The sequence below is a fragment of the Girardinichthys multiradiatus genome, chromosome 9 (assembly GCF_021462225.1).
Source record: "Girardinichthys multiradiatus isolate DD_20200921_A chromosome 9, DD_fGirMul_XY1, whole genome shotgun sequence".
Lineage (NCBI taxonomy): Eukaryota > Metazoa > Chordata > Actinopteri > Cyprinodontiformes > Goodeidae > Girardinichthys > Girardinichthys multiradiatus.
In genome coordinates, this window is record NC_061802.1 from 40,789,977 (window position 1) to 40,807,006 (window position 17,030).

The following is a 17,030-nucleotide window of genomic DNA, read 5'->3' on the forward strand; positions in this document are numbered from 1 at the left end:
TACTCCATGTTCAAGGCATTGCTTGTCCCTAGTTTGGACTCCTGTGGCTTAATGGGATTTTAGAGTCTACATTCAAATGAATTCTGTATAGAAAAACTGGGATTATTTTTCAGGCCGTTTAATCTCTCTCTCTCTCTCTCTCCCTTTTTTTTTTTTTTTTTTTTTCAAAACTGAGCCTGTCCCACAGTTTTAGCATTCGTGGAAAAGTGGAGCGACTGCGAGTGCTACAATCAATGAACGCTAGAGCGCAGACGGCCTATCAGCTCAAAGAACCAGACAGATGCCCTGTAGACCATTTCTCTAACGTGAAGCGTGCTCAGTCACTTTGACTCACTTCAGCCCGGCTTGCCGTGCCCGCCTTCTCCAGAAGTGCTCCTATCCTGCTCTACGAGGACAGACACGAGGCATCACCAGAGCTGCTCCGCCGCAGTGAAGAACAGCTCCATCTCTTCAGAGAGAAGCCTGGGCATCAGTCAGCCCCCTTACTGCGAACCCCCTGCGTCTTGGATCATCTAGCTCCTCATCAGACAGATTAAAGCAGTGGTGGAAACCCCATAGGAGGTCCCTTTGTTTCCTAAAACGGAACCAGGACTGACGATCCGGAGGCGCCACCTGACTCCCAGAAGATCTCATGATGCCACACACCTTCCAGCAGAAAAAAGGTGAGATGACTACATTGGCTTGTCAGTGTTAATTATAAGTTAGAATGACAGTACGAGACAACTAAATGCAGCTGGAATTATTGAACTAAGGTTCTTTAGATTTCATTAAACCCAGGCTTTTCTGCATAAGCTTTTGCAGACAAAAAAAGCGCATAAGAAAATGTCACTCTATTTAAAATATGTTTAATTTCTGTTCAAGAAATGCAAAATTGTTTTCATGCAAATCCCAATGCACTCCTTTTGTTTTCCATCCTTTACCAGTTTGAGATTTTTGCTTCTGAAATAACCCCAAAAAATGTTGTTGCTGAGCGTTTTTAAATTACAGTGAGAACCTCACACCTGAGGAGCACAGACCAAAGCCAAACACCCACCGCATGCAAAGACCAGCAACACTAGCCTGCCAACACCTGTGTTGATAAATCTGCATATTTCCTTACAACTTTTATGTTGATCATCTAATCTCAGTGATTTAATCACTACATCGCTCAATCACATGTCTAGTCACATTCACAGGCATGCAAAGCAACTGTGAATGGACATACAGTGGGCACAAGTGTAATGAATCAACTGACATCTGATAAGCAAATGGGAACGGTACATCTGCTAAATAATAGCCCCACTGCTTTTATCTACTGTATTTAAAAAACATGTAAATAGGACTTTTTTTTTACGCCAGCCAGGATGCAATATGAGCAATTTGAGAGAACTTTTTGATTCACTTTGGATTTTCGTGCCGGCTTTACATCACAAGCACCTTTTCTCTTGTGCACAGGGGACACTGAAAACAAAAGGTGAGTGGTTTAGATAAAATACAATTTTTACCATCAGAGGACTTTGTGTAAGACAAACGTTTCCAGTGATTACTGTAAACGTTTAATGCACAACATGACCCACGAGTTGGTTGGAACATTTTTAGTTAAAATCCACTTGTTCTACTTTTGCACGGTATCACTTGTGGTCTCGTGTGTGGAACTTTTTCAAAGTGCAGCACATATCAAAAGTGTTTCTCTGCACGATGAGATGCAGATAACAGTAAAGTGAAGGTGCTGAACTTCCACCTGCCATTTCCTGGGCTGTGGAGATGCTTTTATTGAAAGCATAGAAGGATGCTGTGACTCTCATACAGACTGGAGTTCAATCAGAGAACCATTTCATGGCAAAAAATACAACTTAATGAGGCACAATGGTTAGTCAGGTTGAATTATCTCTGGTATATATAAACCATGGGAGGTTTTGCAGGATGCATGAAAAGAAAGCTTTAAGATTGTTTGCGATTTTGTGAATTAAATTAAGTAACAGCTTTGGAAGAGGCAGTTTTAAGAGAAAAAGCATTTTAGGTAAACAAATTAATAAATAAAGGTAATTTTTTGTTTGTAAAAATTCAAATTTGAATAATGCAGGTAAAACATTATGCATATGTTTGCATATTTTTCAAATAAAATGTGGAACTTTCCCCTTTTGAATCTCTGTCTGCACTTATGCGGTTATGTTTTATTTACTTATTTATTTATCTAGACTTCTGGAGCTTGGTCGGATTGCTTTCATCCCTCACCAATCCCCTGTTTCCATGTTGGATTTAAATCCATTTACTGCTTTGGCTGCAGGAAACCAGCAAAGGAGCTGACATGAAAATACACCTACATACCACAGGCGGTTGAGACGGTTTCATGCACAGGAGCCTAGTTGGAAGTATGAGGGCAAAAACACAGATTTTTGTGATAGAACGCTCGGGAAGCTGAGGTAGAGCTGACCCTTTGTGTCTGAACGTGAGATGATTAAAAATGCAGATGAAAACTTAATTAACACTGCTCTGCCCAGGATTGCATTCATATTTTAGGGTGTTTCCAACATGAAGGCAACAGAGACAGAGTGCTGAGTGCACTGTTGTTGCTTTGTTAAACCGTGGCCTAGAGCAAGGTGTGTGTAGTTCCTGTTCAACCAGCCCCGTAGACCAGCCTCAGCAGTTGGCATTCAGCTCAGCCAGCCACTCTGACCTGGCAGCAGAAGCTTTGTAATATGGGAGAATTTGATATGGTTGAAATCAAAACTGGGCCACAGTGTGACAGAGCGCAGGCACAGAAATGGGGGGAAAATGAGCAAGGGAGGAGCTGCAACTGTTAAATGTGGAGAAATGACAACAGACCTGGAGAGCATCTGCATGAAGGACGAACATATTTGCTGCAGCCTCACAGTCAGTAAAGCAACAGATAATTCAAACCAGTTCAGCAGCTTTGAGTCCTAACTGTTTACATTACCACAAACTTAGAGACAATGAACATTTCCACAGCTTCCATGGAATACATTGCAGAAGTTACCAGTGTTGCCTAAACAGTCTGAATGGTTAACTAGAAATGTAGGTTCTATTCAACCAGTAGGTCTAATTTCTGCATGAATTTTCTCTTTTCTCCTTTTTTCATGGTATTCACAAAAATATATAACAATGAATATGATCTATCTACTTTTATTTAAAACAAAAAGGTAACCTTCATTATTCTGCTAAAATAAAATGTATAACATTGGCATCTATGACATTCATTTACTGTAATTTTGATCTTGATAGTTAAACAAAAATACAGCATAAACACCAATTAAATTTAGTAGTAGTTTTCAGGTGTTTATTGAGCAGAAAATGTTGCAGATTTCTTTATAGAGTAGCACAAATCATTCATCAAACAGTCAGACCATATTTATAGAGCAGTTGACATACAGCCACATGTAACACAAAGTTCTTTACAGATATTAAAAATTGGTGGACAGACATAAAACCACTAGGGAGACACACAGTGATCAAACTATGTAAACAGACAAAAAGAAAACAGAACAAATTCAAGAAGAAGTTGAAGAAACAGATCAAGAGATAGATAAATCAATCAACTATAGAAGGTGCCTGCTTCAATAGCTAGCCTGCAGTCAGCTGCTTAACAGACATGCTACTTGTGGCTTACCAAATTTTAGTTTTAAAACTGTTTTCCCTTGACAGAGGTGATGGATGGCACTCTTTTAGTTTCCATGTCACTGTCCAAGTTTTTCTGGACATATTTCCAGACAGATTTGTTCCATAAGCAAAGAGAAAAAAACTATACAGTATAGCAGTAATGGGGATATAGAAAATTTTTGATTTTGAATCTGCAATTTTTTAAAGAAGCTCTGTATTCCTTGGTAACACGTTTAGTAAGGGAGCAATAAGACAGTGCGAAAGGAGACAAATGTAATGATGCACTGAAATAAACTTAAGTGTTTTTGAGACTTTCTTGTGAGCTATCAAGTATTAATTTTAAGGTCTGGGGTATGCACCCTTGAGGAATGTCCTCCTTTGCCGTTAGAACTCATTAGTAAAATGGAAAATAAAAGCGACTAATGTCAAACACTAGCAGGAATGCTGGTATTCCAGAAACATTTCTACCACAGTCAGCGGATTGCGATCCATAACTTGACACTAACTGGTGGATGTTTTGACAGTGGAGGGGGAGTGATCCAGGCACATGGTTCTTATTGGATTATTATCCAGAGTGGTGTTGAGAGCCTCTTGTTCACAATCTGATTGCCTGCTCCAAAGCATCCTGTCAGAGAGAGGATACCTCTGTTAAGATACGATGGCAAAGCTTTGAAGAAATTCTGCACAGAAGCTGTCCCAAATTCCAGAACTCTCATACTACCTCTCATCCTTACAATTAAAGAAATTGCAATGGGAGTAGCGGCGATAGTTGCCCACCTTCACTCTTTCATCCCAGTATGAGTTGGAGGAATCCTACCCATCATCCAGCAGATGGCACACTGGCAGGAAGTTCATCGCGGAATGCGTGGAAAATTCACCTTCGGCTCTGCAAATCGCATTCCGGGCTGCTGTCAGCTCAACTTACCTTTAGAGAAGTCCTGAATATACATGCTATGATTTGACTTAATTGGATTTCCAGCCCACCAACACTAACATTAACATAGGCCCTGGTTCTCAAAATGCTCTTAGTATGTAACTTGGACGAGCAAAAACCGGTGATCTCAAGGTAATCCACCGAAACGAAACTTTTTTATGAACCGATAAGCGCTTATTGTCGGGAAAAGCTCAAATATATCTATGAATGCACGTCTGAAGACTAAACTCCGGAGCAGATGCTCTGCAAAACCTTACAGTGAAAATTGAAGCGAGATCTCGCCTGCGAATCTCAGAGATGCCGGGCACTCTTCGGATTTGTGTTTAACCTTGTCAGGTGGGATAAAAGACAGCTTTCAACCAGGAGACACACAGCGTCTTGCTTTGTTGCAGAGAGGCTTGATCGCATGTCAGAATATAACCTGTCTGTGTGTTAATTAAAAAAAAAAAAAAGCACGAGGCAAGCCTCCAAAAAGAAATTCACTCCTGCACAGAAAATCATTTGAAGTGACTTCCCCCCCACATCATTCAGTTATTACATCTCAGTTTCTTTACCTGTTTTATAAATGATGCATGCCATAAAGTGGGTTTTTATGTGATGCATTTAAACAGATGATCAAGGTGAAGATATGAATGCAAATCTCTTCGTTAGTAACGCTGCGATGGTTTCAACACATCCACTGTGCTGCCGTGATGATGCTTAACAAAGAGAAGCATGAATGTGAACGAATGCAGTCGGGGGCACAAAAAAAAAAAAAAAAACAAGAGGGGGATGAGGAACAAAAAGCTTCTGGGATGCATGGAGTTAAAAAAGTGAAACTTAACAATATAAAAAGAAAATCTTTTAAAGAAAGGAACTAAAAAGACCTTTGTAGCTAACAGCATTATCTGTTTGGTGTTACAGCGTGGTTGCATCATGCCTCTCAGAACAAAACTCTGCACTCATCTTTGCTGACAATGAACACTGAAGTTGGCAGAAATTTGCTGTGAAACGAGACAAAAGTGTGCAGTTTCTGAAGAAAAAAAAAGAGGGCGGGGGGAGTGAGGCAACCTCCGGGCCTCGGGCTTTTGTCAGTGGGCATTTCTATTCAGTGACCTATGGTGCGCCGAATGTATAGGCAATGATATGGCTGAGAGATGATTCACGCTCTTATTCAATACTTTTTCTTTATTAAATGCACAGTGGGTAAACTGGATTAGGATTGTTTCTGAACAGTGTGGCACGTTGACAAAGAGACCAACGTTGAATTATACAGCCTGCATGGAGATCAGGAGGATTAACCGGCACACGGCCGCAGTCTGATAACATGGCCTGAATTGTTCAGGGTGTATTGATCAGCTTCCTCTGCCCTGTTATTTTTTCCAAAAACTGGATGAGTGAACGTTTGCCAAGGATTTGCGGTAATTATCTCATTTCTATATAGCAGGGCACAGCATGAGGCCTTGGTAAATTACACATCTCCCTTCTAACTCCTGGATGGTTTATGGCCGTGCATTATGCATAAACTGTGCTGGAGCGCCTCAAACATCCCCCAAGTGAATTGAAATAAAGTTGACGCTGCTCTTTGTTTGGAGCTCAACATGGTCTTTATTTGGCAGTGCTGAATCGGAGATTGCTATAAAGGCGTTCGTCTTAATTATTTTGGAGACTCACCTCCCTCCTTCCCCCAGTATCGCAATGGATCGTGAACACCTGAAGTGTTTTTTTAGAGGGATTCCGGCTGCAGATGGGCGGATGCTTGGGCACTCCGTTGGGAAATGTCACTCCTGCTGAAGCGGCTGGTGGGGGTGGGGGTTACCGTACAATGAGTGGAAAAAAAAAAAAGGAAAGGAAGGAAAAAGGGATTACAGCCTGTTGGAGGTAACATCATGTCAGATGAGGCAGAAAGCTCATCAAAAATTATTAAAAAAAATATGGCTTTCACTGCATTTCAAATGTTTGAACAAAAACAAATTAGGCTACTTTTAGAAGGACTTTAAAGACGCTTGTGGAAAGTTTAAAAACAATGTAAACAAGGTTTGTGTTAAAGTCTCAAAAATGTTCCTTCTTAACGCTCCGTTCAAAGTTCTTATAATGAGGTCTCAGAGAAACTGCAGGAGTGACCAAACTTTATATGCAGCAAGCGCTGCCCCTTTCTCACTCGCTGCTGCGGACTGGCAGTCAGTTGGCTGAAAGAAGGCCATCTGCACTTTTTCCCTATCTGAGGAGAAAGACAAAATTTGGCTGTTTGGAAATATTTCTGGTTGCAGAACACACAAAAGGTCAAGGTCAGAAACTAAAGGAAGGAGCTCCTATGATTCTTATGAAGGTAACTATACTTTTAACATTTTAAAAGTATAGTTTTTCTACAGGTTTACTCTGTAGTAAAAAAGTATATGTTCTTGAAACACTGGTAAATGTAGCAGGTGTTTATTCTATATTTTTGTTTAAGTCTGTTTTAAATTTAAAATAACAAAACATGATATAGATAACAATCATATAACTGCAATAATAAATATGCTTTAGTAGGAGAGTGAATAACTGTTGCTTCTTGATTTTAAAATAATATATTAGAATTTCTTTTTTTTCCCAAATTTTTTTTAGGATTTCACAGATATGTTTACACAAAGTTTACAGTGAAAATCTATACCAGCCCATGTGATAACACTAACTAAAATGGAAAGACTTTCAGTCGGTTTACACACTAATCCTGAGCTGAGGCTGTGCCACTATCATACTCATCCATATCCATAGATATGTCGTTTTGTTAAGAGAAAAAGATGCATTTATAATTGTTAAAACTAATCATAATGGCTTTTTATGGCTTAAATGATCACTGTTTAAAGCAGTCCTATATAATCAACTGGATTTTTATTTTGTACTCCCAAGCCCAGCAAATGTTCCTCCTTTGCCAGGGAGTGAAAGACGGCGAATCCATGGTTTGGAATCACCACAAACAAGGCTTCCAAGGTGAGTCACTGACAGTAAATGTATACCCACACGTGGAGAAATGAATACAACTTGTAACATGCTGCTTGTTTGCATCTCATTACCAAGATTTGGAGGCTTGCCTATTAAGCCTGTAAACGACTTCACACCACTTCTCCCTTCCATGCAGGAATGAGTTGCAGAGTTCAAGCTTGTCCTAGACGCCTTTAATTTCATGCAGTGCCTGGATGTTGATAGTTTCACTCAAACACCACATCTATGAAAAAAGCAGTTTATTTTGATGAAAAGATGCAACACAGAGTTCACATGCCTGAAAATAACAATAAAGAAACGCACTAAGTTACTTTAGCAGATTTTGTTCTACTTTTGTCCTCATTGTTTACATCAAACTAATCAGAGTAATCCAGTCAACAACAACAACAACAACAACAACAAAAACAGAAGTCAGTTGAAACTGAGTAACACAAGATTTTATGACCAAAACGGCAAACTCCTGACCTTGACATTACATTTTCTACAACGTCTACAACATGTGCCTGAGGGTTTTAAACTTTAACTGATTTATAACCAGGAGTTCCGTGCATGTTCAACTCTGGGCTCCCATACTGTAAATTTTGCCTTCACAAAAATGCAAGAAGTTTGCTTTTTTCTCACACAACCCCTTACTGCAAATAGCCTTAAAGCTCTATTAAAACCAACAATTAGCCAAAGGTTACAGCTGCAGCAGCCGGTCACACAACAGTTATACGCAGAGATAAGGACGTGAATAAAAGCATCAAACGGGAGTGCCAGTTCAAACCTGCGCTGAAAAACAACAATCTCATCCGAACGCTGCACCGACTCAATACATTACAGAAGGAATATAAACCTATAATAAAGCAGCCACCCCCACCTCCCAACCTTCTCCACCGACGGCATGAAGTTAACATACCCGCAGGGAAATGCGCCTACAAACTGATAAGAGCCCAAAGCAAGTCAGTGACATCGATCTGTCCGCATGGCCCTAATTTAGAGGTCTGTCTCTGCGCAGCTCATGTGTGGACTGTACGTGTGTTAAAGGTAAAGCAGCGGCGCCGTGCGCTCTTAAAGTCACGGTTAGAAATTAGTTCTGAGAATTTCGGGGGCTGGTTTTCTCGAGACGGTGACGTCGCCAGCTCGCCGTCCAGTGACTGTGCGGGTTGAACCAAAAGCAGGGGGATTCTGGGCCCCACGTAACAATTAACTTCATTATTTTCGACAGTTATATGCATTTTATTGCTTGTTTGAAAGAGAAATATAAGATATTTTCACTCTAAAAATCGCCAGGCGCTGTTCGCGCTTGAAGCAGCGCTTTAAAATGAGCTCGTTTTGAAAACTTTAGAAAAAAGTGTCTCTCCCCTGAGCCGGGGAAGTGGTACGGTCCGAGGCTCAAATTCCGAGAATTGTGCTGCTCTGATTCTTAGAACAGGGGTTCTTAGAAGTGGTGATGCAAGAAGTTTCTAGGAAAGCGCTACCAGGTGATTTTTTAAATTCCATTTTTTCCTTTAATTTGGCGCGAAGTTTTTATCTGCTGTTTCTTCTTTATGTTTTTAGACGTTTGTCCGTTTTTTTGTGTCTGTTTGGGTCTTTTGTGAAGCCGGCCGGGGCTGCGTGGTGCCTGTGTCAGAGTGTGAACAGTCGAAACTCCGGAGAGAAAGAGAGAGAGAGAGAGCTGCTGCTGTGGATGACAGCCGCAGCGCCGCTCTCTCCGTCTCTGACAGAGACCGGCTGCCGCGGCGCGGCGCGGCGCGGAGCCGGCCCGCCGGCCGGTCCGTGCGGAAGCGGCGTGCGGACAGCAGTCACCAGCGGTTATCGGCTGTCACACTCTGTGATGTTGAAAAGCAGAGTAATAACGCACTTGTGTAGAGAGCTACACCGGGGAGGGGGAAAGTGGAGCTCCGACTGCGGCTCGCAGCGCACGGTGCTCGGGGTGTCTGTGATTAAATGCCCACTTTGTTCGGTCAAGTGTCAAAACACAGGACTGTCACGCGAACTTCGCAGACAGCGCGGCAGCCGCACGTTCGGGTTATATGTATTGGTTTTTAGTTCGCAGCAGCCGCGGTAAGTTGCTCTAATGGAGCGCACAGGACTGCCCAGAACAAATCCTCCTGTTACCGTAACACTGCAGCGGAAATGTTACTGTTGAGGGGTGTGTGTGCGTGAGCGGGTGTGTGTGTTTTTTTTTTTTCCGCGGTAGAAGCTACAAGTTGTCTCTTATTTTTTTCCACTGTGACAGCACGCTGTTTGACAAGTTGAAGATGTCACACAGAAGCGTCTGTCTGAGTTTCGTTTATACTCCAAACTTTAGGTCGATAAAAGGAGAAACATAACGAAAGTCCAAAAAATGTCTGGTGACTAAAATGTGAATTATTTAAATTTGACCGACACACTCATTTTAGAACGACTAAATGTGGTCTTAAACATCGCCACAGACCATCTGAGAGTGTAGTTAAACTGTTTATGTAGCTGTATGTTCCTACTTTATCCCCCCATTGGTCGGTCTGAGCGGTCCTGCTTCTATTTACGGACGGGTCCAGTTACACGCTTCACTTCTGACACCTTACTTAATGACACCGTCATAAATCCGCCTGCGTGGTTCAAAGCCAGCTTTAATATTTCAGTTTTGTTTTCCCCGGTACTAGTTTTCGCATCGATAAAGCCATTGACCCAGGAAGGCATTCTGAGCAGACCTTACATCAACAAATATTCTCTGACAAGGTCGACACCTGCTCGGCGTTTATTTTATCTTCGTCTTGGCGTTGACATCACCATTTCATTTTCTTTTTTTTTAATATTTTTTTTTTATGTTCAGGGGGTGAAAAGAATGATTGAAAAGTGAGGAATTCATTTTATATTCAGCCTGTCAAAACTGAAACGCTGACTGAAAACTTTCCTTCGCTCCTTGTTAGGACGCACTCTGCTGAGCTTCATATGCAGTTTATTTGAATAAAGCTGAGGTCGGGTTTTAATTTAGACTAGACTTTAGTTCCACATTTCTAAAACAAAAAACAACAAACCAAATAATTATAATAAATGTTGCCCATTTCTGTTTCAGTTAATTTCTCCTTCATAATTTGCTGCGAGTTATTTATCTGCTGAATAATAAAGCTTGAACTTTATCCTGTAAAGTTTCAGTGAGTGTTTCCGAAAGAAAGTGAGGAGGAGAGAAATGATTCAAAAGGCAGAAATTAAAATATCTGAATGTTATTTTAATAAATGGCGCCTCCTTCTGGTGACAGATACTCTTTCTCTGATCTCACCATCTTTTCTGTTAGATATATAATAACTTTAATACAGTTACTTTATCCTAGATCAGATCTTAGAGTCTGGTCTTAAAAGTAGTGGGTTCTTTGTGAAACAGAGTAAACTGAACATAAGGATGAGTTTTGTTTTTCACCAAAGCAAGAAAAAACCAAAGCAATATCTTTTTTCTGTTAGCAGAACTTGACAAAATGGCTTGCGCAGCAGACAGCTGCATACAGTTTACGCGCCACGCTAGTGATGTCCTTCTCAACCTGAACCGGCTGCGCAGCAGGGACATCCTCACTGATGTTACCATCCTGGTCAACAGACAGCAGTTTCGTGCACACAAGACTGTTCTCATGGCTTGCAGGTATTCAATGTTTATTCTTGAAGTTTAAAGCACATATTTTATGTATACTCCTGGTCCAAAACTAACCTTTCTTTTCTTACTATTTTTTTATCCTTTATGCACGCAGTGGGCTGTTTTACACTATCTTTACTGACTCCCACAAGTGCAACCTTAGTGCCATCAGTCTGGACCCAAAGGTGGACCCTGAGGGCTTTGCCATCTTGCTGGAGTTCATGTACACTTCTCGTCTCACACTAAAGGAAAGTCTCATCATGTCCATCATGAATACTGCCATCTATTTGCAGATGGACCATGTTGTGGACACTTGCCACAGATTTATCAAATCCAGGTTGGTAGAACCTACTGCCATCACATCTGTGTGTAAATCCGTGATTATCCGTGCGTGTGTGTTCATAACCCTGTCATTCCCTGCACAGTGATCCGACATCCAAGCTGCCCAGAGATGAGTTTTTGGTCAGTCCCTTGGTGTTGCCCCAGGACGTCCATGCCTATCGGCCCCATGATGTTGTTGACAGTTTGCACAGCCGTTTGGCTCCATTCAGGGACGGACGGCCCTACGGCACAAACATGTTCAGCAGTGTCAGCACCCCCAGTAACTACCACCTCTATGGGCAGTTTCCCATGCCGGGATTCCCTTTCCCACTCTGCAAGCTGGCTGATACCAAAAATGCTTTTGCCGACCTCTCAAAGAGTGGGATCCACCACAAACACTGTCCTCCACATGACAGCACCAACGGAATCAGGGCAGACTACGCCAGGGCACTTGCAACCGGCTCCTCTGGCATTATTCACTCTACCACCTTCGCTTCCAGGGAGATCGGCAGAGACGACGAGATGAGGAAGGAGGGCCATGAGGGCCAACCCATCGGCCTCAGCTCCAGGAAGCGTGCGTTCCCTGTGTTGACCCTTGAGCACCAGAAAGACTCGAGCAAAGACCATGCTTCGCAGGCAGAGGACGACCTCATCCATCAACATTATCCTTTGGGGATCTCCTCTGCTGGGCGCAAGAGTCTCATGAGCAGCCCGCAGAGCCCCCTCAAATCAGACTGCCAGCCCAACTCCCCGACAGAGTCCAGCAGCAGCAAGAACGCCAGCCTCTCCCACATTGGTGCAGGGCAAGCTATGCAGGGTACGCCAGACCCAAAGGCTCGCAACTGGAAGAAGTACAAGTTCATTGTGCTGAACCAGAGCGCAAAAGAGGACGAGGCAGGGCTGAGGGATCCCGGATTTCGGTCCCCCCAGCGCCTCGGCAAACAGCCCTACATTCACCCTGGTGACTCTGAGAGCCTCGACGTTCAAACCACCAGTAAGAACAGCGATCACAGCGAGGACCTACCTGTGCCACAGGCCAGCCGTCTCAACAACATCATTAACAGGTGAGAGTCTCTAAGATGCAAGAACTTTGGTTCAGTGTAAGAAACATTATTTTAAATCATCTCACGAATGGTGGAAGTCTGAGTATCTGTCTTCATTTTTATTTTCCAGTGCTCTTGAGGGGTCACTGAGGAACGGTGACGGCCCTCCCCACTACCTGAACCGTCTCGGCTGCTCCACCTGCGGCTCCCAGTCTCCCCAGCACTCCAACGTCTGTCCCAACAACCCCAGGTCACGCCTCTCTGAAGACATGGCAGAGCTGCACTCAGAATATTCCGACTCCAGTTGTGGTGAGTTTACAGTTTTCCTTTCATATTAGAAATCATCGTGCCCAGTATCAGCCATGACAGCCTTTAATTAACTCTGATCTCCCCCTGGGCAGAAAATGGTACATTCTTCTGTAATGAGTGCGACTCCAAGTTTGCCGATGACGAATCTCTGAAACAGCACATGCTCCAAGTCCACAGCGACAAGCCATACAAGTGTGACCGCTGCCAGGCTGCGTTCCGGTACAAGGGTAACCTCGCCAGCCACAAGACTGTCCACACTGGTAATAAACTAAAAAATCTCTTGGCTTTATCTTTGTGAGTCTTTGTCATTGAGGTCTAAACTGATTTCCTTCTTTTCAGGAGAGAAGCCGTACCGCTGTAATATCTGTGGTGCTCAGTTTAACAGACCAGCAAACCTCAAGACTCACACTCGCATCCACTCAGGAGAGAAGCCATACAAATGTGAGACGTGTGGAGCTCGTTTTGTACAGGTAATTTCAGCAACACTCCACCCGCCCGTATGTATTCATCCTGCTTTAAAAGCTGTTCTTTGCAGTCGCAACATTTGATTCAGCCTTTTTTGGGCACCTGTTTCAGGTTGCTCATCTACGTGCCCACGTATTGATCCATACCGGTGAGAAGCCATACCCATGTGAGATCTGCGGCACACGCTTCCGTCACCTGCAGACGCTGAAGAGCCACCTGCGCATCCACACGGGAGAGAAGCCCTACCATGTAGGTTATCACGAGAGATGCACCTCTTAGTCATTCAATGTTCCTTTGATTGGCTTTTACTGGCAGGTCAAATATTAAACGATCAAAAGTGACATTACCATTATGTTTATTATTACGTGTATCACAACCTAAAATTCCCACAATATTTGGTTGATAAACGCATCAACATGCATGCACTATGATGCACTTTTCTGAGTTTAATAAACATCGGGTAAATGTTAGGGATGCACGTTTTAAACCAGAAATGGACATATTGTAATTTCCTCGTCTCCTGTTCTATTAAAAATTACTACCTGCAGCACACTTTTCACTTATGTCTTGTACTCATTAGAAAACAGCTCAGCAGATCAGACCTTAACGAAAATCAGAAACTGGTGTCGGCCAGAAAAGCCTGTCCAGTGCATCTCTGATCATCAACATTCTCTATTATAGGGGATGGAAATCCATTTGAGTTCAATCAATGCATCAATGTCTGACATTAACACTGCTGCTCCTCTCTTCATTTCAGTGTGAAAAATGCAACTTGCACTTCCGCCACAAGAGCCAGCTGCGGCTGCATCTCCGACAGAAGCACGGCGCCATCACCAACACCAAGATCCAGTACCGCATGTCCACAGCAGAAATGCCGACTGACCTGACAAAGGCATGCTAAGCTAAAAGAGTAGAACGGTCACCTTAACGGCAATCTTGATTCTGGCATTTAATGGCCCCACCCCCTTCAAACTTGTACAATCATCTAAAACGGTAGTGCCACACTGAGTTATTGAGACAATTCAATTGGCTGTGTTTGCCATTCTAAACGGGTTTCCACTACATGTGATCATAGAGCCACTTATGGTATCTTTGTCACTTTATGATTTCTATATAGAGCTAAATATATATACATGTATGTTGGGAGTGTTTTTAAGCTTTGAAGGTACTGACTAAAGCTTTATTTTGTTGAGAAGGACGAAATGTAAACAATGTGTTTTTGAAAATACAGTATTTTATATCAGAGAACTTACTTTTCTGAAAGTATTGACAATTTTGACAGGTGGTACATATATTTTAAGAAAAAAAAATGGCTTTGTGGCTATATGAATTTGTCTAGACATTTTTAAGTGTATGTACAGACATGTATACATAAAGGGTGGGACGGGTGAGGTGTATTTGGATTCAGTCTAAACCGTATCAGATGTCTGCTGCTGTCTAACAGTTATGCATGAGGTATTTCTTACCGTTGTCGGGCAGACCACGTAAATATTGTGACATATTGTGTTCTATATGTGAGATTGCTCTCTGCTGGCAGAGCCAATCTAGGCGTTGAACTGCATTTTTGGGTACTGCTTTGTAATGACCAAGAAAAAAAGATTCATTTTGTTTTTTTAATTTTGCTTCAGATGTGTTTGTATAGATGTGACTTTTGGTTTTGTTCATTTTTCATAAGTGAAAGTTTACAGTTCTTGCTGTTTGTTCCCGATCTTACCGTAAACTCGTGTCAATGTTGAGCTTTTTGTTTGTAGATACACTGTGTATTCAATGTGCCTTTCTCTACGCCGGCTGAATTCACCTCCATTCAGACCAGCTCTATTAAGGTACAACTCAAGGACATCACTCGTCCTAATTCCCAGTGTGGGTGTGTGTGTGTGTGTGTATATATATATATATATATTTCTAAATACTTCTCTGTAACCTTACAACATGAAACTTTATCATTGTAAATCTTCAAGACTTGTTTTTGGATTGGGTTTCTTTTTTTAAACTGCATTAAAATTATTGTACAGTGTTATAAATATATGAATGTAAAATAAAGGTACTGGATTTCTATGTATTGAAACCAGAGTTTGTCATTTTTAACAATCAATACAATAACAATATTTTAAGAAGTATGTGAGCTTCTGACATTTTATAAAATTATCACCAAAGTTTTGGATGTATTTGGATTTATTTTGCCACACTCTTATAAATATTAAATCTGTGGAGTGCACGATTTATAATTGTCCTGTCAAAATGTTTCCCTGCTGAACTGTGGATCTCTGCAGTTCCTCTAGAGTAACCATTGGGCACCATAGCCTCTTCTGTAATTAGGTAGCCCACCCTGACAGCTTGGATCAGAGACCATGTCTTAGGTATGGTACATTTGATGCTGTGTCATACCCTGAACAATTTGAGATGATGTACTGAACAGAGCTCTGAGAGATGTTCAAAGCTTAAGATCTTGTTTCATAACCTAGCCCTGCTTCAAACTTCTCCGCAGCTTTCTCCCTGACCTGTCCGCTGTGTTCCCAGGTCTTTATGAAGCCGTGTGTTCTCCACCAAACATCCGAGGCTTGCAGAACAGTCGTATTTATACCAAGCTTAAATTACATGGGTGGACTCTGTTTACTAAATTGGACTTTTGAAGGTAGTTGGTTGCACTAGATTTTATTTAGGGATAATAGAGTAAAGAGGGCTGAGAACAAATGCACATCAAACTTTTAGGATATATAAAACATTTTTAAAAAGGATCAAACTTTTTCAGATATTTGTGAAAAAAATATAGGAAATGTCTAATTTTCCTGGTACGGTACAATATGAACTGGTTTGAGATTGGTCTGTCACATTAAATCCCAATAATTACACTAAAGTGTTGTGGTTGTAATATGAGAAAATATAAAAATTCAAGGGTGTGAATACTTTTCCACAGCTCTGTGGACGGCCGCCTGAAAGTCTGTGTCCTTGCAGAAAAACACAGCTGACAGCAGGATTATAATGGTGCCCAACAATGAAGTGTTCCTGCAGCAGATGTTTCTACTTTAAACAGCACCAGGAAAGAAAACTTCACACTGGATGTGCATCTGTTTGTTATAATTCATCAGGTTTAGACATCAGTGGGCATCAGGCACGATTAATCTGCAGCTTTTACTCAGTGAAGGGCTTTTATTGTAAATGATATTTTAGTCAGTTCCTCCTTCCATTCAGCAGTTAAAGAAAAGACAATTAGTCCTTTTAAAACCATCAGAAACTCTAGTTACTGATTGCTGATGGGCACTTAAACAGGTGCAAGTTAGTTTTCTTTCATAAATTCAATAGAAATTAGATGTTCAAATTTACTTTTTTGAACGATTGACAAAAACAAAATAAATGCATAACTGTAAAACAAAAATACTTTCAATTATGCAAAGGTTAAAGTCTTGAATTTTGATGTGTATTTTCTGCTGTCCCCTAATGGTGTAAAGAGGAAACAGCAGAGAGAGACAGGTGCTTCTGGTATTGTTTTAGGAAACAAGTAATGAATCTAAGCGGAAAAGGGTAATTACACATAAACCAAAGAAAAAGGATATTAAATTTACTCCAATTTAATTGCACTCATGGTCATCTATGCCTTTTTTTAAAATCCTATTTGCATAGTTTTTTTTCTTGTAACATAAATATTATCCATCATCTATACCCACTTTACCACATCCTTGCAGTGGTAAATGATTATTTTTGTTCAACCTAGCACCTTAAATTATCTGATTCAAACCTATGATTTACTACTGTTTTAATGTTGCGTAACTGGACCAGTACCAGGAACAGCTCCTCGTGTGTTACTTAACTTTAC

At 41.5% G+C, this 17,030-nt stretch overlaps 1 protein-coding gene across 7 annotated transcripts; it reads left to right on the plus strand.

Moving 5' to 3' along the window:
• Window positions 1-220: 220 nt before the first annotated feature.
• bcl6aa (BCL6A transcription repressor a) lies at window positions 221-15,284 on the plus strand. 7 transcript variants are annotated; one of them, XM_047375585.1, is made up of 10 exons: window positions 221-662; window positions 7,400-7,480; window positions 10,916-11,090; window positions 11,197-11,418; window positions 11,507-12,466; window positions 12,576-12,754; window positions 12,847-13,014; window positions 13,094-13,224; window positions 13,331-13,468; window positions 13,977-15,284. In XM_047375585.1, the coding sequence occupies exons 1-10, from the start codon at window positions 632-634 to the stop codon at window positions 14,118-14,120; spliced, it is 2,229 nt and encodes a 742-aa protein (XP_047231541.1). In that variant the 5' UTR covers window positions 221-631; the 3' UTR covers window positions 14,121-15,284. The 7 variants fall into 7 exon arrangements, with proteins under 7 accessions (XP_047231541.1, XP_047231542.1, XP_047231539.1 ...); XM_047375586.1 differs by having other exon boundaries at window positions 10,919-11,090; XM_047375583.1 differs by lacking the exon at window positions 221-662 and having other exon boundaries at window positions 6,943-7,480.
• The last annotated feature ends 1,746 nt before the right edge of the window (window positions 15,285-17,030 follow it).